Below are 23971 nucleotides of genomic sequence, written 5' to 3'. Positions count from 1 at the left end.
TGCACCACTTTGTGACACTTTGAGTGGTGTAGAGCAGATATAATCTTGAAGCACACACTAATTGAGAATGCCAGGCTCCCGATGGATAGGTTTGCTGAAACATCAATTTGCTGCACGAATATTTATCCAGACTCAAAATATCTGCATAGAGTTCTTTCCTATGGCCAAGTAGAAAATATATTTCCAGAACAATTTTTAATGACCAAATCCATATAATGTGAACAAAATGAAAAATTATTTCTATGAAATCACTTGTTTATATCAAGCCCAGCTTAAAGGCTTGAAGACTCCAGAAAACGGTATAAAATAACATTGGTATCAAATTCTGCCTTATGTTTCCCACAGGTTTATGGTTAAGATTGAGCACATAGCATGGGAGCTCTGTTCAAATTACTTTGAAATTGAATTTATGTTGTACTTTAACTGAAAATTCGTTATTATTGTTTAAAATATGCTGTGCCAAAGGTAGATTAAATGTGTGCGAGTGGGCAGGGGGATTGGAGGAAATGGGTATGTCCTAAGTAATCAATCTATTCCGTTGAAAGATTCCTAAATTTCCTTTAAGGTATAAGCATTTCAAAGCAACCAAAATTAAGAGTAATACTATTTAAAATTATTTTCTTACAGAGACTGAATATTTTACAAAATGTCCTTTATTGTTTCTTGATTCTGTACCAATGCTGCACAACGATATGACGATGGAAAGACACAATAATGCTGCAGTATCTCAGCAAGGGAGGCAGGATCCCTGGAGAATATGGATAGGTAGCGTTTTGTGTCGGGACCCAACCTGAAACATCAACTATTCATGTTCTCCAGTGATGCTGCCTGACCTGCTAGATTCATGCAGTTTATGGTTTCTACTATGTGACTCTATAACTATTACTTTCTACTTGGAAGGCTATTGACCCGTCTACTTCCACTGCCTTCATGCTGATATGTTGAGATTATTTAAGGATTTTACCATGTCCAGGGTAAAATTATAACCAGATACTGTATTGATTCAGCAACTGTACAAAAAACAAAATGTTGTGTAAGGCTGCAAAATGCTCAGGATGTTTGAAATCTTAAACAAAAAAAGATCTTGCTGGTAATATTCAATAGATCAGGCAACATTTTGCAGAGAAAGTGTTAATGTTGCGCATTTAAGGACAATTTATCTGAGGTTAATTCTAAAGCGTGAGCTGTGTTTTGCTCAACTCAGGGACTGCCTAATTCACTGAGTTGTTTTTGATTTTTAATGTTTTACACGTGCCAATGAATAGATATCAAAATGTTATGTATATTTTCCTTCCATCGGACATGTCATGTGTCCTTGTGTTTTAATAGAAATTGAGCTGCATTTCTGCCAACGTGTATTTGGTGGACAAACATTTCTTTGTACAATTTCGGACGTGTTGGTTATCGCTGTCAGTGTCCTTGTTGTAAATCCTTGCCAATTACAAAAGAACTTACATTTAGAAAGCAACTTGTTAATCCTGAAGGCCTCACAGAATACATTACTTGGGCAACTTTTTGTTTGAACCACAACTACTGTAATGTTGAAGAGCCATTAGATATTTTAAAGGGAGACTTTTTCTTTTCCTTTTCAATACAGATTTGAAGTTTGAGAATGCGTTGTAATATCTACATTAAAATATTTTCATGATTTTAGGCCGATGTTGGGGAAGTCCAGAGCAAGGGGTCACAGTTTAAGGATAAGGGGGAAGTCTTTTAGGACCAAGATGAGAAAGTTTTTTTTCACACAGAGAGTGGTGAATCTGTGGAATTCTCTGCCACAGAAGGTAGTTGAGGCCAGTTCATTGGCTATATTTAAGAGGGAGTTAGATGTGGCCCTTGTGGCTAAAGGGATCAGGGGGTATGGAGAGAAGGCAGGTACGGGATACTGAGTTGGATGATCAGCCATGATCATATTAGAGTCATAGAGAGTCATAGAGTCCTACAGCACAGAAAGAGGCCCTTCGGCCCATCGTGTCCGCGCCGCCTGTTACCAAACACAGTCTAATTTTAATCCCATTTTCCCGCATTTGGACCGTAGCCCTGAATGTTGTAGCATTTCAAGTGCCCATCCAAATGCCTCTTAAACGTTGTGAGTGTTCCCGCCTCCACCACCACCCCAGGCAGTGAATTCCAGACTCCAATCACCCTCTGGGTGAAAAAGTTCTTTCTCACATCCCCCCGAAACCTCCTTCCCCTTACCCTGTATCTATGTCCCCTCGTTGTTGAACCTTCCACCAGTGGAAGAAGTTCCCCGCCATCTACCTTATCCATGCCCCTCATGATCTTGTACACCTCGATCATATTGAAGGGCCGAATGGCCTACTCCTGCACCTATTTTCTATGTTTCTATGTTTCTATGATACTTTGATAGAATATCAGGAAACTCATTGCTTTATTTTGCTTTATTTCCTGCGACTATTAAAATCACACAATAATGCGTTCATTCAACTCAAGTGATCTGTTGGGCTAAGAGACCTAAAACATTAAACATTTCACCCAACTCTCTCCTCTTGTGTACAAAAGCTATTGCCTCTGGCTATAAAAATGTTTTATTGATCCAATCACGTTTTATTAAATCCAAAAGATGATCCCATTCATTATTAGCAAGACTGAAATTGTCAGCTCTTTAGATGATCTAATAACATGTGATGGGGTGTCTACCTTTGAAAGACTTGTGCTGGCCCAGCTGAAAAACATCACAAACCCCCTGCTGGACCCCCTGCAGTTTGCATACAGGGCCAATAGATCGGTGGATGACGCAGTCAATCTAGGTCTGCACTTCATCCTCCAGCACCTAGACCACAAGGGGACCTATGCCAGGATTCTGTTTGTGGACTTTAGCTCTGCTTTTAACACCATTGTGCCAGAGCTACTACACTACCAACTCTCCCAGCTGACTGTGCCTGAACCCCTGTCAGTGGATCATCAACTTCCTAACGGACAGGAAGCAGCATGTGAGGCTGGGAAAGCACATCTCAGACCCGCAGACCCTCAGCATAGGAGCACCGCCAGGCTGCGTACTCTCCCTCCTTTACTCTCTCTACACCAACGACTGCACCTCCACAGACTCTGTCAAGCTCCTCACGTTTGCGGATGACACAACCCTGATTGGACTGATCCAGGATGGGGAGGAATCTGCCTACAGAGGGGAAGTGACACAGCTGGCATCCTGGTGCCATCGCAACACCCTGGAGCTCAATGCTCTCAAGACAGTGGAACTAATTGTAGACTTTCGAAGAGATCCCCCTCCCCTCCCCCCACTCACCATCAACAACACCATAGTCACATCTGTGGAGTCATTTAAGTTCCTTGGAACCATCATCTCCAGGGACCTTGAATGAGGGGCCACCATCGACTCCACAGTCAAAAAGGCCCAGCAGAGGATGTACTTCCTGCGGCAACTAAAGAAACACAATCTGCCACAGGCAATGATGGTCCAATTCTAAACTGCTATCATTGAGTCCGTCCTTACCTTCTCCATCATGGTCTGGTTTGGCTCAGCCACCAAACACAACATCCAGAGACTGCAACGGATCGTTCGCACAGCTGAGAAGGTTGTTGGCTGCAACCTTCCCCCCCATTGACGAACTGTACACTACAAGGGCCAGGAAGCGAGCGGGCAAGATCATCTCTGACCCCTCTCACCCTGGCCACAAACTCTTCGAAGCATTTCCCTCTGGAAAGCAACTCCGGACTGTCAAAGCAGCCACAGTCAGACATAAAAACAGCTTTTTTCCCCACGAATGATAGTTCTACTCAATAACCAAAGTCTGTAGTCTCTTTTTTGCTCCGGTTTATTTTCACCCACATGTTTAGACCGTAATGTTGTATTCTTATTGTTTTGATGTGTTTATGCTTTATTCTTCATTGTTAACTGTATGTTTGTGTTGTCATTTGTGAGCGGAGCACCAAGGCACATTCCTTGTATCTGCACATACTTGGCCAATAAACCTATTCATTCATTCATTCATACCTGAACTGCTGCAATAGCGTGGTGAAAGTTAGCTTTATTTAGTATTATTGATTGGCTTTTTGAGCACTTCTGACTTTAGGACCAAATTATTGATGAGGTGCTGGAGGCAAATATAGAGTATAGAAGTTGGGAGGTCATGTTGCAGTTGTATAAGACGTTGGTGAGACCTCATGTGGAATATTGTGTTCAGTTCTGGGCATCATGTTATAGGAAAGATATTGTCAAGCGAAAGGGTTGAGAGAAAATTTATTAGGATGTTGCCAGGTCTAGAGAGTATGAGCTATAGGGAGAGGTTGAGTAGGCTGGGTCTCTATTCCTTGGAGCGCAGGAGGATGAGGGGTGATCTTATAGAGGTGTATAAAATCATGAGAGGAATAGATCGGGTAGATGCAGAGTCTCTTGCCCTGAGTAGGGGAATCGAGGACCAGAGGACATAGGTTCAAGGTGAAGGGGAAAAGATTTAATAGGAATCTGAGGGGTATCTTTTTCACACAGGGTGCTGGGTATATGGAACAAGCTGCCAGATGTAGTTGAGGCTGGGACTATTCCAACGTTTAAGAAACAGTTAGACAGGTACAAGGATAGGACAGGTTTTGAGGGATATGGACCAAACGCAGGCAGGTGGGACTTGTGTAGCTGGGACATGTTGGCCGGTGTGGGCAAGTTGGGCCAAAGGGCCTGTTTCCAAACTGTATCACTCTATGACTCTATTAAGAATGTAGCTAAACGCTTGGAAAGACTTTTAATGTCAGCTTCCTGGTAACTTCTAATGAGCCAAGTTTCTGATTTCCAGAATTCTTTTAAAAACAGATTGGATTCACTGTATAACGGGCTGCTAGTGAATCAGTAAGTCCATTTAATTACTGATACAACAGGAGTAACGATGATTTCCCCCCTCATAATTCTCATAACTTAACTGATACTAGTTTTTCTTCCGAGTCAGAAATTAGTGATTAAAAAAATATTCATTCACATAACGTGGACATCATTGGCATAGATGATACTGTATCTATTCACAATTATATATTTTGGGTGTTTAGCAGTCAACCCCAGTGGCTACATAGGCTGAACCAGAAAGGCATTAATAATAAACCACAATTGTTTTAACAAAGATCCAATAGTTTATTATTTTGAATACTAGTAATTAATACTTGATCTAGATGATTAACTTGAATTTTAAATTCTCCAGTTGCCATGATGGATTTGAACTCTCTCATCTGGTTCAAAGCCCAGGTTTGACAATAAAACTAGAAACTTGATTGCAGCGCTTCCAATCCTCAATGCTAAGTCACCTTCCACACACGAATAATCTAGCCTGGTGACCGAAAACGAACTTGGTACTGTAATACAGAATTAAATAAACATTATTGTTCTCTTGTGGGAGATCTAAAAGATCTCTTCATATTGTGCAGCAGTGACTAGCCAACACTATTCCCTTAATCAATACTGCAAAAATATATCGTTTTCATAAGATTGTTCTGTAATGCCGTCTCATTTGTTGCTTGGCTCTTGCAATCTTCACATTGATGCAGCAAGGACCAAATAAATGCAAGTACTTTTATTTTCAACAGTGTTTGTTAGATTGAATAGTAGTAAAAATATTCCCCCTGGATTTGTTTATTTTAATAGGTTTGTTTAGAGATCTGATCATGTTAAAGTCATTTTACGTAAAAAATAGCAAACAAATATTAAAAAATATTAAAACATTGTTAAAGAACTGGTATTTTAAACCTTAAACTCCCTCCAAGACTAAATGTAGATGAATTCATCAATGAGAATCACATAACCAAAATATCATTACAATCTTCTCATTGTTTTTGTCCACAGTAAATTAGTAATTCATTCATTCCTGCACTCACCCCTATAACTACTCTGTAGTGTTTACACAAGTTGGTTGCATTTAGGCATGGCCGCCATTTGTTTCTGTCCATTGATCCGGAAATGCAGCCACAACGGTACACGATAGCGCATAATTTTATGCTCACCGTACTCATCATTGTTCTGGGGTGGGCTGGATGAAGTTTCATTCAAATTGGTGTTATATTTTAAAAGTTATTGACATTTTAAAGTGTGTAAATGAACTCTTCCATTCAACCCTGGCCGTCAGCCGCGTTTGACGTCACAAGGGGACCCACCCAAGTGACGGGAGTGGCTGCCAATGGGGGGGAGGTGGAGCCCGAGATGGCCGCCGGGGGCAAGAACCGCCTGAGTGACGGGAATGGCGGCCAATGGGGGGGGGGGGGGGGCGCGGGGGAGGAGGCTGCTGAGCCGTCGAGCTGAAACTTTAACAAATGTGCTTCCTCCCCCCCCGCCGGGGGGACCGGCGCCCGTCCCGGCGCGCCCCACGCCTGAACCTCCTCCCGTGGTGCAGCGCGGTGGCAGAGGGTCAAACAAGATGGCCGTGGCCACCGAGCTACCGCTGCAGGAGAGGTTTCCACCCAACGGGTCCACAGCTCACTCTGGAATACACCTCTGGCCGCCCGGGGCCGAGGTGAGTGGCTCCCTCTCCCCTTTCCTGTCCCCCCTCGCCCGCCCACGGCCCCAGGGGACACTTCCTGGCTGCCAACGGGTGCACGGATCGTCAATTGGGGGACTGTGGCCGGGCCCGCAGGAGAGGCTTTCACCCAACGGGGGTTGCCGCGCCCACAGGAGAGGTTTGCATTGAGGGTTGCCAGGAGAGATTTGAAAATCACTTTTTAAACTTTATACTTACGTAAGATGGCCGCCGATTACTTAAAAAACTTTCATACCTACGTAAGATGGCCACCGCATCCACGCGTGCACAGTTGGGGGAGGGTTGCTGCTTGGAGGGGGGTGGGACCCGCACGAGTGACGGGAGTAGTGGCCAATAAGGGGGGGGGGGGGGAAATGGCGGATGAGGAGAGCTCTCCTGCTGCTGGCCTCACGAGAGGTTTGCACAGAGGGTTGCTGGGCCTGCAGGAGAGATTTGGGCCCGATGGGTCCACGCCCGGCTAGTTGACAATAAAACACTCTTGATTCTTGAAATGTCGATACTTCTATCAGATCTCCCCTCAACCTCCGGTGTTCCAGAGAAAACAGTCCAAGTCGGTCCAACTTCTTATGGCTAATGCCCCCTAATCTAGGCATCATTCTGGTAAACTTCCTTTGCATCCTTTCCAAAGTCTCCACATCCTTTCTGTAACGGGGCAACTCTGTACGGGGCACTCTAAGTGAACTGTTTTGTTCTCTAGAACAATTATTGGAGATACAATAGACTGCAGATGTTGAATTCTAGAGCAGCAAACAATCTGATTTCAACTGGGTGGGACCCACTTAAGGAAGGAAGAGTTCATGTCAGTTTTGCTTTCTCCTTCCTTTCTACGCTGGGGGATTCTGCCTTGTCAATTAGAATAGTTTGGGCAACTGAAATTGTTTTCCATGCACAGATGTTCCTCCAGCATACTGTTTGTTGCTCTTAATTATTGATGGCGTCTGCTTGGCTTTATTCCCTGCTGTCCCAGACTCATTGACACAGTGACATGTGCTCCACACACCCCTCCGACTCCACCTGTTGGGCCAAATCCTTAAGAACATTTCAAGAGGACGTGTGGAATCAGATCTCATAAAAATATTTTTTTTCACGTGTTTTATGTTATTTTATTGGGAGATGTAACTGATTTATCAAATCCAGGAAGACTTCAAGCACCAACCTCCAATGGAAACAATTCAAAATATGGCATAACACCGAATCACTGCGTGTTCCTGGGAATGCTGTCCATGCATTTGGATCTATGGATTCATAAGATGGCTTCTTTTAACCCTCGTGGGTCTCAACTGCCAGCGCTCCTAAGACAGAGCTGGAGCAACTTCGATTGTGTTGATTCTGAGCACCGTCTGAGGTTGAATATTTACTACAAAAAAGCAAAGAAAATCATGTTTAAATGAAACCGCAAACACTGAAGTGAAAAAGTTGAAGAAATGTTAATGGTGGCACAGTGGCTCAGCTGGTAGACCTGCTGCCTCACAGCGGCAGTAACCCAGGTTCGATCCTGAATTAGCGTGCCGTCTGTGTGGGATTTGCACATTCTCCGTGTGGGTTTTATCTCACGGTACTCTGATTTCCTCTCACTTTGCAAAAATGTGTGCGTTTGTAGATTAATTGACCTCTGTAGATTGCCTCTAGTGTATAGAGAGTGGATGAGAAAGTGGGATAACATGGAACTGTTGTGAAGGTGGTGAATGATGGTCAGCATATATTCGGTAGGCTGAAGGGCCTGTTCCCATGCTGTATCAATCCAATCAATTTATATTTACAGAAAATTACTGTTATATTAGGATTATAGTTCTAATTAAAAAAATTCATGAGGAAAGATTAATATATTCATGAAGATAAATGGACTTAAGATAGATTAGAAATGAGGTTAGGAAATGCCTTGCTGGGACACTATCTAGATAATGGACACGGACTGGTTCATGTGCTGAGAAGTTGCAAATGGAATACAACATTGTGCAATCATTAGCCAACACTTCGAGTTCCAATGTAGAAACAAGGAACTGCAGATGCTGGTTTCCAGAAAAGGACACAAAGTGCTGGAGTAACTCAGCAGGTCAGGCAGCATCTCTAGAGAACATGAAAGGTGACTTCGGGTCAGGACAGAAGAAGGGTGTGAACTTGAAATGTTGCCTATCCACGTTCTCCAGAGATGCTGCCTGACCTGCTAAGTTACTCCAGCACTTTGTGACCTCCAGTTCCAACCTTATGATGAACGAGAGGTCCTTTAAGAAGCAATGATTATTGGGCCTACGGCTCAGGACATTGCAACCTGCAATTCACTGAGGCTGGGTTGACTGATATCTAATAACCTCAAATCACCTTCCTCTAGGCGGCTTTTTTTCCTTGATTGACTTCAATTTAACTAAAGCTCAATGATGGTCAAATGTTCTCACACACATAGATTACAGATTGATTTGGCCACGCTTGGACTAAGGCTAATGACAAGTTCTGAAGCTGAGTGGTTACAATGTATATGCTACCACGCTCTAACAAATGCGAATGAAGCCCATAAGAAACGGCTTTGTAAAGAACTACATGCAAAGGTCAGAGTTTCCATACTCTTGAATGCAGCAGAGGTGACACAAGCAGCAGATCTAAATAGTACACTAATGTTTGCCACACAACCTGCGAAGAAGTTTTGATAAAACAATAATCTAATTGTAATATATAAGCACAAAAAGCTGGAGTAACTCAGCGGGCCATAAGCAAATTGCTTGTTTACATTATTAAAATACCGGCAATCTAACTTACTATTTTTCCTACGGTAACGCTTCCTCTTTTTGAATCTGAAGTGTATTCTAGGCCATGATTCCGTCTTCTCAATGACCGTTGCCTCTACTCGTACAAGGTCTCGCCTGAAACAACAACTTGCATTGTTAAAGTGCCTTCGACTAACTAAAATATCATCAGTGCCTTTACAAACTGTATATTAGATTGCATTTGGTTCTCAATGACATTGTAAAGTCACATCATATGTTGTATTGTTATGAATGACAACAAATTGATTTCTTACAAAGCACACGGAAGTTAACTAGCAGCCCAGAGCACGGAATTGGCACAATCTCGACTCAACATTTATTAGGAAAGCTTGCTTGGGGAACCTCCATCAGTCAGGCTTGATAACTAAACCTGAAAGTGATTTTAAGCCAATGCAAGTGAGATGATCATATTTAAGCTAATGTGATAACTCAGCTCTTGCTGAATGCATTTCAAACGTTATTTTGTCTCCATAGCTCAAATAAGATTGATTTTAGACTACGAGAGAATCCTTTGATTTGTAAATTAAACCTTACCCAAGAAGTGGTCTTCCGATGAGAGTGAAATCATCCCCACCAACCAACAGAACCTGCATAAAGCAAGGAAACCAAGGACTATGTCAATATTTCTAATCATGCATTTCTTTCTGACATGTTGGGGATTGTTTAAGATCAGAGCTCCCAATCCAACATGACGAAACCTTCCAGCTGAACAGGTAGACAGTTCACTTCCATAATTTCACTCACTGTCTCACAACCGTGGGCAGGCTAGGACTTTGTTCCTTGGAGCGTTGGAGACTGAGAGGTGATCTTACCAAGTTGTATAAAATCATGAGCAGCGAAGGCAAGATAAATGTACACGGTCTTTTTCTCAGGGTTGGGAAATCTAAACAGGGCGTAGATTAAGGTGAGAGGGAAAGATTTAATAGGAACCTGGGAGGCAACATTTACATACAGAGGGTTGTATGTATATGGAACAAGCTACAAGTGGTTGAAACAGGTACAATAACAAGACTTAAGAGACAATTGGATAGGTACAAGGATAGGATCATTTAGAGGGTTATGGGCCAAGCGTGGGCAGGTGGGACTTGTGTAGATGGGGCATATTGGTCAGTGTGGGCAAGTTGGGCTGAAGGGCCAGTTTCCATACTGTATGACTCCATGACTCTATATAAGGGACATTTGGACAGATACTTGGATGGGAAATCTTTAAAAGGGACATGGTTCAAACATGGGCAAATGGGGCGTGCGTGGATGGGCATCTTGGTCAGCACAGACGAATTGGGCCGAAAGACCTGTTTCCATGTTGTATGACTCTTTGCCCCTTACCTTTTCTAGTCTGATCCTGTCTCCACAGTCTGCTTCAATGTGATTTTCTATTTGAATCAAATCTTCATTGGTTACTTTCCATTGTCTACTTGCAAAGTGTACAACTGCAAACAGTCTGCCGTATGCTCCTGCAGTGATCAACTCCTTAACATTTTGTACAACCTCTGCAAACAAAATAAAACTAATTGTCTCAATGAGCAGAACCAGATTCTTCAATAGAAATAAATGTCAAAGTTATAATCTAGTATTGCTCTAGCAGAGGTAGACAATACAATATTTAAGCCTCAAGTGCTTTACAGGAATGATGATTGTATTATAGAATCATAGAAATTTGATGTAATGAGATGATGCCTGGACAGGACAATGTATATAACTTCAAATCTTACCTAGGTGATGTTTTGCCTCTTCTATAGGATCTGGCAATTTGATCTCAGGCCATGGTGGTTTTGATAATGATGTTACCGCTTCTTTTCTGTCAGATTTGATTTAAAATGAAATTATATCAAGTCTCATTGTTTGTTATTATCACATGTAAAGTTCTGGTTATGTACTGGAGCACTACACTGAAGCTTTTAAAAATGGTTTATAGTTTAACAAATACATTCAAGGCAATTTTGCACCTAAAAATATTGTGCAGTAACATCCACGCAGATAATCATTCAAAAATCATAAATTAGCTCCTTAGCTTCTCTCATTTAAACAATGCAGTTATGCATGTTTTCTTTTAAAGAGGTTACATCTACAGAAACAATATTAAGGATTGTCCAAAATTAATATTTGGGGTCGAGACTCCAATAAAATTCTGTCGGGAACAAAGTGCAACAACTCTGCATCCATGCCTGAACATTTCAAACCTGTTCAGTCGTTAACTCTTGTTGGTTTTTGAATGTACGAAATGAAAATATGTTTCCCACTTCTCTCTTTTGGGTAATGTTAGGACTGAATTTCTTGAATCAGTTACAATCTAACTCCTGTTATCCTGTCACAAACGTTCTGATGCGATACTGAACAACAAAGATAAAGAATACAGGAGTATGCTTCGAACCTGTGCAACATGGCAACCATGACCATAGAGTTTTCCTCTGTTTACTTATCTCTGCACTGTATCACTGATAATGGCCTTTTGTCTCAGATATATATCTGCAAGTGTTTATATAAAGTATCAATGTTAGTTCTTGCACAACTTATCAGACTGGAAATTGAAGATGACCGTAAGTATGTAAAAAAAACAAATTCAAAAGCAACACATAAAGTGTTACAGGAACTCAGTGGGTCAGGAAGCATCTGGGGAAGGAATGGACAGTTCCCGTTTCAGGACAGTACCCTTCTTCAGACTGCCAATGAATGAAAATCCTCCATTGTTTTGTGTTACAAGCTGAAAATATTTCCTTGTTATTAAGTTAATGGTTAAATGTAAACTGTTGGCTCCTAGCATGTCAGGAACCAGAAAATAGAAAAATAAATTGAACTCCACTGCAAAGTCTATACTGGCGGCCTAACAAATTGGTTTGAAATTGGTTTGAAAATGCAAGGAACTATGAAAGTAATGCTTTGGAGGTTATCAATGGAGAAATCTGAGTGACACAAACATCTGAAGAAATTATGAAGTTGTATCACTGACATTACGTTTTCCTCAGATTTGTGTACTGGTAAAATACTTTGTGGTGTAGACCGAGCCAATAATTTCCCAATGACTATTAGGCCACCCTCTTTTTAAAAAAATTCAGGCCTTACCACACAAAAATAAAGTTAAAAGCATAATTTCTCTTGCTGATACTCTCTGTTTGATAGGGAGTGCAAAAATATTAACCATATTTAACAATTTTATGTCAACTCTCCATTTACCTTGGTTTAATTGTATTATTTTGAGAACTCTGATGTCTTGCAGTGAATGCCAGTGATGACACTACGGAAACAATTTATTTGTTACACGTCACAAGCTTCACATCAAAACAGGACATAAACAATTTATATACATTTTGAAAATAAATCACACCTATTCCATGTATTCCATGATCAAAGTCATATTCTGTAAATGTTCTAAAATTCCGCACGTTAAAATATTTTGTGTGCATAAAACAAGCTATTATACAGTTTACAGCCACATATGGAGTCTTTTGCTTTCTGGGGCTATAGCGTACAAAGGGGATTTAAATATTTTGTGTGCATAAAACAAGCTATTATACAGTTTACAGCCACATTATGGAGTCTTTTGCTTTCTGGGGCTATAGCGTACAAAAGGGGATTTAATCATGCTGATTCATCATCCCACCCCAATGTCCTCTCCATCACTTCATTCCCAACCCTCTGTCATCCCACTCCAACCCTCCCTGCAAGTCATCTATCCATCAACCATCCCATCCATTCCTGCCCCAATTCTCCCTGCTCCCCTCTTCATCACTCCACCTCAACCCCCCTTCACCTTTCCCTCTGTCCACCATCCCACCACAACCATCCCTGCCAAACCTTCCACCTCAACCCTCACTGCCTGCCTGGCGGAGTAGACTTGATGGGCCGAATGGCCTAATTCGGAGTAGAACGGGGCCATTCGGCCCATCAAGTCTACTGCGCCAGCGAGGGGTTGGCAGTTGGCGAGGCGAGAGGGTCGGGGTGATGATGGGAGAGGTGGATGGGTCAGCTGGAATATTCCTTCTGGCCCACCCACCTCTCCATCACCCCGACCCTTCACTTCCACCCCCCCTCGCCTTCCTCCCCACCCCCTCAGCTCACCGGCGGCCCGGACCCGACACCAGTTCCAGCTCCAGTTGCCGAGCAACCTCCCGCAGCCCGTCACTGCCGTCACCGCCGCCATCTTCCCGGCGCGGGTCCGTGCGGGAACTCCCTCCCGCGGGGGGACGGAATAAGGGACGGACAGCGGCGACGGCGGCCGGGACCGGGGGAGGAGGCCGCGGTAAGTGTGGATGCTAATGTGTGATGCACGGGTGCAGGATTTGATGGTGCCCTCGCCTTAGTCAGTCGTTTCACCCAGTGCTCGCCCCTCGGTCTCTGGGGGTGAGGGCGGTGCGACCAAGCCCCGCACTAACTCCGGCCGCTGCTCTATCACCGAGGGGCCCATCTGCTGTCACTGAGGGCCTACTGCTCTATCACCGAGGGTCCGATACCCTGTCACTGAGGGGCCAATACCCTGTCACTGAGGGCCTACTGCTCTATCACCGAGGGTCCGATACCCTGTCACTGAGGGGGCCAATACTTTGTCACTGAGGGGCCCATCTCTTGTCACTGCGAGGCCCATCTCCTGTCACTGAAGGGCTCATCTCCTGTCACTGAGGGGCCAATACCCTGTCACTGAGGGGCCAATACCTTGTCACTGAGGGGCCAATACCTTGTCACTGAGGGGCCCATCTCTTGTCACTGCGAGGCCCATCTCCTGTCACTGAGGGGCCCATACCCTGTCACTGAGGGGCCCATACCTTGTCACTGAGGGGCCCACCTCTTGTCACTGCGAGGCCCATCTCCTGTCACTGAGGGGCCCATACCCTGTCACTGAGGGCCTACTGCTCTATTACCGAGGGTCCGATACCCTGTCACTGAGGGGCCCATCTCCTGTCACTGAGGGTCCGACCTCCTGTCACTGAGGGGCCCATCTCCTGTCACTGAGGGGCCCATCTGCTGTCATTGAGGGGCCCATCTCCTGTCACTGAGGGGCCGATACCCTGTCACTGAGGGGCCCATCTCTTGTCACTGAGGGGCCCATCTCCTGTCACTGAGGGGCCCATCTCCTGTCACTGAGGGGGCCCATCTCCTGTCACTGAGGGGCCCATCTCCTGTCAGAGGGGCCCATCTCCTGTCACTGAGGGGCCCATCTCCTGTCAGAGGGGCCCATCTCCTGTCACTGAGGGGCCCATCTCCTGTCACTGAGGGGCCCATCTCCTGTCACTGAGGGGCCCATCTCCTGTCACTGAGGGGCCCATCTCCTGTCACTGAGGGCCTACTGCTCAATCACCGAGGGTCCGATACCCTGTCACTGAGGGGCCCATCTCCTGTCACTGAGAGGCCCATCTCCTGTCACTGAGGGGCCCATCTCCTGTCACTGAGAGGCCCATCTGCTGTCACTGAGGGGCCCATCTGCTGTCACTGAGGGGCCCATCTCCTGTTACTGAGGCCCATCTGCTGTCACTGAGGGGCCCATCTCCTGTCACTGAGTGGGCCATCTCCTGTCACTGGGGGGCCCATCTCCTGTCACTGAGGGGCCGATACCCTGTCACTGAGAGCCTACTGCTCTATCACCGAGGGTCCAATACCCTGTCACTGAGGGGCCCATCTGCTGTCACTGAGGGGCCGATACCTTGTCACTGAGGGCCTACTGCTCTATCACCGAGGGTCCGATACCCTGTCACTGAGGGGCCCATCTCCTGTCACTGAGAGGCCCATCTCCTGTCACTGAGGGGGCCATCTCATGTCACTGAGGGGCCCATCTCCTGTCACTGGGGTGCCGATACCCTGTCACTGAGGGCCTACTGCTCTATCACCTATGGTCCGATACCCTGTCAGGAATACCGCCTAACGGGATGAGATGCCAAACGGAGATCTCATTTTATCTGTGGGATTCACTGCCTCAGAAGGCAGTGGAGGCCAAGTCTCTGAATGCATTCAAGAGAGAACTAGATGGAGCTCTTAAGGATAGCGGAGTCAGCGGGTATGGGGAGAAGGCAGGAACGGGGTACTGATTGAGAATGATCAGCCATGATCACATTGAATGGTGGTGCTGGCTCGAGGGGCCGAATGGCCTACTCCTGCACCTATTGTTTATTGTCTATCTTCTGCCAGGTGGATGTTAAAGACACCCAGGAACTATTCTGAGAGCAGTGGTGTTTCCCCACTTTATTGCTGAACCTTCATCAGGGAAGAAGAAATTAACGGTTGCATTCTTTAACAACAGCAGTGAATTCATTTTGAAAAATACCCACTCCATTGGCTGGAAAGTACTTTCAGTTGTGAAAGGTGCTGAGCAACTACCTGTGAGTCAGTTTTAGAACCGTAGAGCTGTACAGCACGTTGAGCTGCACAAGCCCTTCTGCCCAACTTGTCCATGCTGACCAATTTGTGAGTCCCACTTGCCTGCGTCTGCCGCTTACCCCCCCCCCCCTCCCAAACCTTTCCTATCCGTGTACCTGTTCAATGTCCATTAAATGTTCTGATTATACCTGCCTCTGTCACTTCCTTTGGCTGCTTGTTCCATATGTACACCACCCTCTTTGTGTAAAAAGTTACTCCTTATGTCTGATTAAAATCTTTCCCTCTCTCAGCTGAAATCTACACTTTCTATTTTTTGACTCCCTTATGTTGGGGGGGGGAGTAAGGATTCTTCAGACCTTTCAGATCCTTTCTATAGCAGGGTGACCAGAACTGTATACAGTACCAGGGAGTACAAATACCTTGGAGCGTACCCAGAGCCGGCTGTACTTTTTGAGAAGGCTCTGCTCCTTCAACGTCTGCAGTAAGATGCAGCAGATGTTCTATCACTCAGTGGTAGCCAGTGCCATCTTCTTTTCTGTTGTGTTCTGGGGCAGCAGGGTGAAAGCCACGAATGCCAATAGGATTAACAAACTCATCAAGAAGGCTGGCTCTGTCCTGGGGGCTGAGTTGGATTCATGGGAGGTGGTCTTGGAGGGGAGGATGCTCCTCAAACTGCAGAACATCTTGGACAATACAGCTCACCCCCTCCATGATACACTGGTCAACCTGAGGAGTACCTTCAGCAACGGACTGGTTCCACCAAGATGCAGGACAGAACGCCACAGGAGATCCTTCTTCCCTGTGGCTATCAAACTGTACAACTCCTTCCCCTTCTGTCGTGGGGTAGACTGACTCCCCTCCCCAACCTTTGCACATCCCCAAACCTTTCCACTCATCACTTTACTTTCATGTATTTTGTGTTTTATGACTGTTGGCAGATCAATTTCCCTCCTGGGATAAATAAAGTTCTTTCGTATCATATTCCAAAAGTAGCCTTGCCAACATCATGTATGTGCCATTTCCTGTATTCAATACCCTGAATGATAAAGACAAGCATATCAAACACCAAACAGTCTATGTTATAGTCTGGAGAAGGGTCTCGACCAAAACGTCACCCATTCCTTCTCTCCAGAGATGCTGCCTGTTCCGCTGAGTTACTCCAGCATTTTGGGTCTATCTTCGATTTAAACCAGCATCTGCTGTTCTTTCCTACACAGTTCTATGCTATAGATATTAGTACATTTCCTGTGCATGTTTGTATATTTTTATGTCCTCTGGGGAAAAAAAAACCTTTAAAAAATGAGTAAGACAAACAGCATTTGTAGAAAACCAACATGGGTTTTCTCTGGGTGCTCCGGTTTCCTCCCACACCCCAAGGACGTACAGGTTTGTCGGTTAATTGGCTTTGGTAAATTGTAAATTGTCCCTCATGTGTAGGATAGTGCTAGTGTATCACTGGTCGTCATGGACTCGGTGGGCTGAAGGGCCTGTTTCTGCACGGTATCTCTAAACTAAATGAAACTAGACTGTACATATTTATGCTGGTAGGTTTGTTTAAAAAATACTGAGAAAGGCAAAAGATCCTTCAGTTTTGTTAAGCAATTTCTTACAAATTTGTGTGGAATGAGAACTTCTTAGCTCTGCAATGAATGAACGAATGAGACCATGAATGAACCATGAGTAAGTGGTTGCTCTTTCATGTATGTAAAATCGACATGTTTAAAGATTAGATTTTTACAAGGTGCATGATAAGAAGCAACTCATGAAATGGTAACAACCTGAAGTTTTTGCGGATGTTTGCATCGATTGTGTGTGTACATGTTGGTCTGTCTGGTGGGATAGGGCAAGAGTGTTTGCATTTGAACAATTCTTTCAGATTGACAGAGTGGGCTCACAGAGGATGTTTGGGTTAGTGAGAGCATCTTGAGGTAGGATTCTTGGATTTAGAAGAAAGAGTTATATTGTGTAGGAAAGAACTGCAGATGCTGGTTTAAATCGAAGATAGACACAAAATGCTGGAGTAACTCAGCGGGACAAGCAGCATCTCTGGAGAGAAGGAATGGGTGATGTTTTGGGTCGAGATGTTTCGGGTCTGAAGAAGGGTCTCGGCCTGTAACGTCACCTATTCTCTCCAGAGATGCTGCTTGTCCCGCTGAGTTACTCCAGCATTTTGTAGGTCTACCTTTGAACAAAGTGTGGTGTTATTGCAATGTGCCTTTAAGACTACACAGGTCTATTGGTAGGGGGTCATCAGAGGGCGACAGGGAGGAGCCCGGCGGAGCAGATGTGCGGTTGAATAAACACGCGCGTAAAAACACAGTCGGACTCACTGTATCTTTTTAAAGAACACAACATGGTGTCAGAAGTCCTGTAGGGTGCGTGAAGTGTACTTTGAGTCGAACAACTATCGTTTGGAGCTCGTTGACGGCAAAAGAGAAAGAAGAGTGCGACTTGCAAGACGACAACGCACAGAGAGCCCCGGTAGGACCAAATGCTACATTTAGCATCCAGCCTCCGGAGTCCTTCGACTTTTCAAAGCCGCAAGAGTGGGCCAAATGGATACTAAGGTTCGAAAGGTTCCGTCTGGCAAGTAACTTGAATGCCAGCTCCGAAGATAATCAAGTTAACACGCTGATTTATTGCATGGGAGATGAGGCGGACGATGTTCTGCTCGGGTTAAACCTGACAGTAGCACAAAGCGGAACGTACATAGGGGTGCGTGATGGCTTCCAACGATTTTTCATAGTAAAGAAAAATATAATCTATGAAACAGTGGATGCCTTTGTCACTGCGTTATATGCGCTGGAAGAGCACTGTAACTACGGGGTGCTACACGACGAGCTGATACGCGACAGGCTTGTTGTCGGACTGATGGATAAGCGGCTGTCCGAACGTATGCAGCTTGACGCAGAATTGACGCTCGAAAAGGCCGTCAATATGGCGAGGCAGAGTGAGGAGGTGAAACGGCAACAATCTTCTCTGCGAGGTGACACCAGGACAGAGACAAGTGATGCTAAATCTGTGGACAGACTGTATAAGAGCAGTAGTAAAGGTGCCAAAAACAAACCTCACCAGGCTTATGGCCACCACCTCAAAACACACAGCGCCCAACACAGCAGGGGGAAAAGTGTACAGTGCCATAAATGTGGCAGCTCTCCGTCCCATCCAAGGCAGGATTGCCCGGCAAAGGATGCAAAATGCCATTTATGTGGGAGAAAGGGACACTACAAGCGTGTGTGTAGATCACCCAAAACCGTGTAGGAAGTTGAAGAGGACGAGGATGTTATGTTCCTAGGCAGCGTCACAGCCGATGGAGAGCCATGGATGGTAAACATCGACATAAATGATAGAAACGTGTCATTCAAAATTGACACCGGCGCCGATGTTACAGTCCTACCCCACACCGTGTTTAAAGAGATCTATAGAGACAGCGATCCACCTACCCTCCGTAAAGCAACCAAGGCACTGCTGGGACCCGGGAGGAGTCCACTAGAAGTTGTGGGCGTCGCTGGGCTGTTCCTGGTGAAAGGAGAGAAAAGGGTGATGGAAGATGTGTACGTCACACGACACCTGCACACTGCATTGCTGGGGAGGCCTGCTATCGGCAAGCTGGAGGTTGTGGTTCGGCTAGACAGCATCACCATAGAGACACTTAAGACTATCTACCCGAAGCTATGCAGCGGTCTCGGGGAGGTACGACAGCAGTATGCCATCAAGCTGAAACCAGGGGCCCAACCGTTCTCATTGAAGACACCCAGAAGGATTCCGTTGCCGCTGATGGGTAAAGTCGAGCGAGAACTGTCCCGCATGGAAGGCCTGGGGGTGATCACCAGGGTTGAAGAGCCTACTGACTGGTGTTCAGGCATGGTGGTGGTGCCGAAAAAGACAGGAGCCGTACACATATGCGTCGATCTCACTAACCTCAACGAGTCGGTGTGTCGAGAAAAGTACATCCTGCCATCGGTGGAGGAAACACTGGGGATGCTGGCTGGAGCCAGAATATTCAGCAAGTTGGATGCCAACACGGGGTTTTGGCAAATACCCCTGACCGAAGACTCAGCAAAATACACAACATTCATCACACCCTTCGGTCGTTACTACTTCAAGCGGCTGCCCTTCGGCATTGCCTCTGCCCCCGAACACTTTCAAAATAGGATGGTGTCAGAGGTCACGGAGGGACTCGAGGGAATCGTCTGCCACATGGATGATGTACTGGTCTGGGGCCAAACACGAGAGGAGCACGACGCTCGTCTGCATACTGTGCTGGCGAGGATCCAAAAGGCGGGCATTACGCTTAACATTGACAAATGTGACCTGCCGAAGGAAGAGGTGACCTTTCTTGGTCATGTCCTCTCCTCCAGTGGCATTAGTCCTGACCCGAGCAAGACTGAGGCTGTAAGGAAGATGGAGGAGCCGACCAATGTGAGTGAGCTGAGGAGCTTTCTCGGAATGGTTAACCAGCTGGGGAAGTTCATCCCGCAACTAGCAGAGAGAGACAAGGCTCTGCGAGACCTCCTGTCAAAGAGGAACTGCTGGCTGTGGGGCGTCGACCAGGCAAGAGCGTTTCAAGATTTGAAAAATGCACGGGTATCCCCACCTGTACTAGCCATGTACGACACGAACCGTGAATGCAAAGTCTCAGCAGACGCGTCATCTTACGGACTGGGAAGTGTACTTCTCCAAAAATGGGATGAGGAGTGGAGACCGGTAGCATACGTGTCGCGATCTCTCACACAGACGGAGCAGAGATACGCGCAGGTGGAAAAAGAGGCCTTGGGCCTGACCTGGGCTTGTGAAAGGTTCCGCAACTTTCTCATCGGTAAACACTTCCAGATGGAGACGGACCATAAGCCTCTCCTGAGTCTGCTGGGGTCACAGGCACTGGATGCTCTCCCTCCACGGATTCAGCGTTTCCGGATGCGCCTCATGCGCTATTCTTACTCCATTTCTCATGTGCCAGGAAAGTGTCTGTGGACAGCTGATACGCTGTCGCGTGCTCCTGTGAAAATGGGGGAAACGCCTGACGAAAAGGAGTTGTTTGAGAATACAAACATCTATGTGGACATGATAATAGAGAACCTGCCGGCAAGCACTGCCTACCTGGATGAGTTGAGAGCGGAGCTAAAAAGGGACAGTGTGTGCGCACGCGTAATGCAGCTGTGTCAGGAAGGATGGCCAACGAATAGCAACAGTGAACCGGCACTCAGGCTGTACTGGGCAGAACAAGCATTGCTCGCGGTAAATGACGGTCTGTTACTCAAAGGGGACAGATTAGTCATACCCTCAACTATGAGGAACGACGTGCTGACCAGACTACATGAAGGTCACCAGGGAGTGGTGGAGTGTAGAGAGCGTGCACGACGGTCAGTGTGGTGGCCTGGACTAAGTCAGCAGCTGAACGAATTAGTCCTCAACTGCCGGACATGCAGCAAAGAGAGACAGAAGATGCCATCACAATACCCAGGCCGACTGTGGCAAAAGCTGGGAGCTGACTTGTTCATGCTGGGAAGCAAGAACTACCTGCTGGTAGTGGATTATGCATCGAGGTACGTGGAAATCGCTCCACTCAGCCCCACCAAGTCGACAGATGTAATCCACCACCTCAAATCAATGTTTGCACGTCACGGCATTCCGGAGACATTGGTCACAGACAATGCGTTTGCAAAGTCGTATGGTTTCCGCCATGTCACAAGCAGCCCGAGATATCCTCAGAGTAACGGGGAGGCCGAACGTGCAGTCAAGACAGTGAAGGGTCTCCTGAAGAAAGCGGCGGATCCCTACCTCGCTTTACTTGCATATAGAGCGACCCCACTGCAAAACGGGTACAGCCCAGCCCAACTCCTTATGGGGAGAAGGCTTCGCACTACGGTACCAACACTTCCAGCCCTGCTGAATCCTGCTCTTCCCGACAATGAAGTGGTTGCGTGGAAGGAAAAGGAGAAGAGAATCAGAGATGCCCAACGGTACAACCTGCGGCATCGTGCACGGAGTCTCGACAGGCTCTTTCCCGGACAAGAAGTGTGGGTCACGGATCAAGGCGAAGCTGGAGCTGTGATCGGCAGCCACACCGCCCCCCGCTCTTACATCGTGGAGGGACCTCACGGGACGGTCAGGCGAAACCGTCGCCATCTAATTCCCATGAAACCCTTGCCGGACCAGAGTGGGGGTGGTATGAAAGAGCAACTCCCGGGTTGCATTCCAGAGCAGAGCTCAGCAGAACCACCAAAAGAGAACATTCCAGAGCAGAGCTCAGCAGAGCCACCAAAAGAGAACATTCCAGAACTGCCATCCACTCCCAGAACCAGGTTTGGGAGAAGAGTGGTGAGACCAGATAGGTTGAACTATAAGTGAAAAAAAAAAGAGAGTTTCTAAAGAAAAATGTTTTTCTAATTTAGTGAAAAGGGTAAAATCCTTTTCACTAAGACAATGTGTTTACATGTACTTATGTTGAATTAATTTAGTTCAGATAGGAACAGACCTTCCAGCTAAAGAGGCAGAATAATCCTCTAAGGTCTGGTGAATCAACCACAGTCTACCGATTGATTCTAGAAAGGGGAGATGTGGTGTTATTGCAATGTGCCTTTAAGACTACACAGGTCTATTGGTAGGGGGTCATCAGAGGGCGACAGGGAGGAGCCCGGCGGAGCAGATGTGCGGTTGAATAAACACTTGCGTAAAAACACAGTCGGACTCACTGTATCTTTTTAAAGAACACAACACAAAGAGTTGCCTGTTTAGGATGGAGATGGAAGTTTTTTTTCTCAGGATTATAACTCTGGAGATTTCTACCTCTTAGAACTCTAAAGGTGGAGTCACTGTCATTGACAAATATTTAAAACGCAGGAAGTAAAGGGTAATACAGAGAGAGCAGGAAACTGGTTCTATGACCAAAATTAGGTCAGGTGAGATCTTACTGAAGGACAGGGCAGGCTGGTGGGGCTCATTGACCTGCTCCTGATTCTGTTTATGTTCATAAACGGGCCCTCAAATTCATCCATTAACTGTATTTTTAACCGTGCCCTTTGTCCAATATGGAAGTTGCTATTTTGCTACAGTGAGCCATATTGGCAAATATGGACACCTAGATACTTGCTGTTCCTGATTGACAGAAAGCATGGTAATATAATGATTGGATGTTGGTGGTGGTAAATGAGTACCCTGGTGTTAAGGAGACGGGAGAAGATGGGGGCGCATTTCTAGAATGCTAGAAATATTGCCCAAACAACCATACCTCAAAGCAGCTTTGGTATATCTGCACTAAGTTCTACTTTAAGCCTCATTTATATGCTGTCATTATACTGCCTCTGCCAGCTGATACCCGACTGTAACACACCACCTACGGGAGGGTGGGAAAACTGGTTGCTTCCTTGGAAGGACTTTTGAGTGAGTCAGTATCCTTTAAGTACTGGAGGTTAAGCCACTGAACAGCTGGTACAAAAGGAACATGCTGGGAACACCTGAAATCAGCATGTGTATATCAAAGTTAACACTCAACAAAAACTGGTGGAAGAGTCGATTTACTGAAAGGGCCAGAAGGGAAATTCATCAATCTATTCTTAAATGCCAGCTGCCTGTATTTTCAGTGAAGAAATGTGCACCCAGCAGTTAAACTCAGGAGATACGAGTATTGCAAGGGTGTTGCCACATTGCCCATACGTTTCTGACACACATTATCTTTTTTAAAGATTTTGTTAATAACAGGGCATATTTTTAAGATGAGAGGCTCAAAGTTTAAAGGAGATGTGTGATGCCGATTTTTAATACAGAGAGTGCTGGGTGCCTGGAACAAACTGCTAGATGTGATGGTGGAGGAGGCAGATACAATAGTGGGATTTAAGAGGCTTTTAGATTGGCACTTGGATCTGCATATAGGGAATGGAAATACGAGGCACACAGCTTGGAAACAGGCCCATCGGCCCAACCTGCCCACACCAACCAACATATCCAATCTACACTAGTCCCATCTGCCTTCATTTGACCCATATCCTTCTAAACCTATGCTATCCATGTGTAGGAAGGAACTGCAGATGCTGGTTTAAATCGAAGGTAGGCATAAAAAGCTGGAGTAACACAGCGGGTCAGACAGCATCTCTGGAGAAAAGGAATAGGTGACATTTTGGGTCAAGACACTTCATCAGACTGTCTGAAGAAGGGTCTCGATCCAAAACGTCACCTATTCCTTTCTCCAGAGATGCTGTCTGACCCGCTGAGTTACTCCAGCTTTTTTGTGTCAATCCTATCCATGTACCCTTCTAAATGTTTGTAAAGTCACAACTTACAGTCTTAGGCTTATAGACTTGCAGTGACTGTAGCTTGCTGTTTCTCTGGGAATTGTGGAAGGAATATGCACCGGAAGAAAAGCCCCTCACTAATGTAGACTTCTATCATCTAACCCTTTGGTGTCAAGGATCCCTCATAAAC

The 23971-nt window shown here is 45.7% G+C and overlaps 2 protein-coding genes across 2 annotated transcripts in view; one reads left to right on the top strand and one right to left on the bottom strand.

Moving 5' to 3' along the window:
- Positions 1–5110: 5110 nt before the first annotated feature.
- On the bottom strand, positions 5111–13447 carry mrpl21 (mitochondrial ribosomal protein L21). Its single transcript, XM_078415139.1, has 7 exons — positions 13304–13447; positions 12419–12479; positions 10960–11045; positions 10574–10737; positions 9782–9834; positions 9240–9343; positions 5111–7845 (listed from the first exon to the last, which is right to left on the bottom strand). Exons 1-7 carry the CDS (start codon positions 13383–13385, stop codon positions 7781–7783), a joined length of 615 nt encoding a protein of 204 aa, XP_078271265.1. The 5' UTR covers positions 13386–13447; the 3' UTR covers positions 5111–7780.
- Positions 13322–23971, top strand: part of ighmbp2 (immunoglobulin mu DNA binding protein 2) — a 62503-nt gene continuing 51853 nt past the window's right edge. The window contains exon 1 of the mRNA XM_078415138.1: positions 13322–13484. The gene's annotated coding sequence lies outside the window, so the exon portion shown is untranslated. The remainder of the gene's footprint in view (positions 13485–23971) is intronic.

The sequence above is a fragment of the Rhinoraja longicauda genome, chromosome 18 (genome assembly GCF_053455715.1).
Source record: "Rhinoraja longicauda isolate Sanriku21f chromosome 18, sRhiLon1.1, whole genome shotgun sequence".
In the NCBI taxonomy this organism is placed as follows: domain Eukaryota; kingdom Metazoa; phylum Chordata; class Chondrichthyes; order Rajiformes; family Arhynchobatidae; genus Rhinoraja; species Rhinoraja longicauda.
The sequence above is the reverse complement of the archived record's forward strand: the minus strand, read 5'-3'. Positions and strand labels throughout refer to the sequence as shown.

Excerpts from the sequence above, each read along its gene's own strand:
- mrpl21 (XM_078415139.1), bottom strand. The coding sequence starts at position 13,385 with ATGGCGGCGGTGACGGCAGTGACGGGCTGCGGGAGGTTGCTCGGCAAC. Across the intron at positions 12,480-13,303 it reads GTGTCGGGTCCGGGCCGCCG|TGTCATCACTGGCATTCACT; the intron begins GTGAGCTGAGGG and ends TTGTTTCCGTAG. Across the intron at positions 9,344-9,781 it reads ATCGGAAGACCACTTCTTGG|GCGAGACCTTGTACGAGTAG; the intron begins GTAAGGTTTAAT and ends TTGTTGTTTCAG.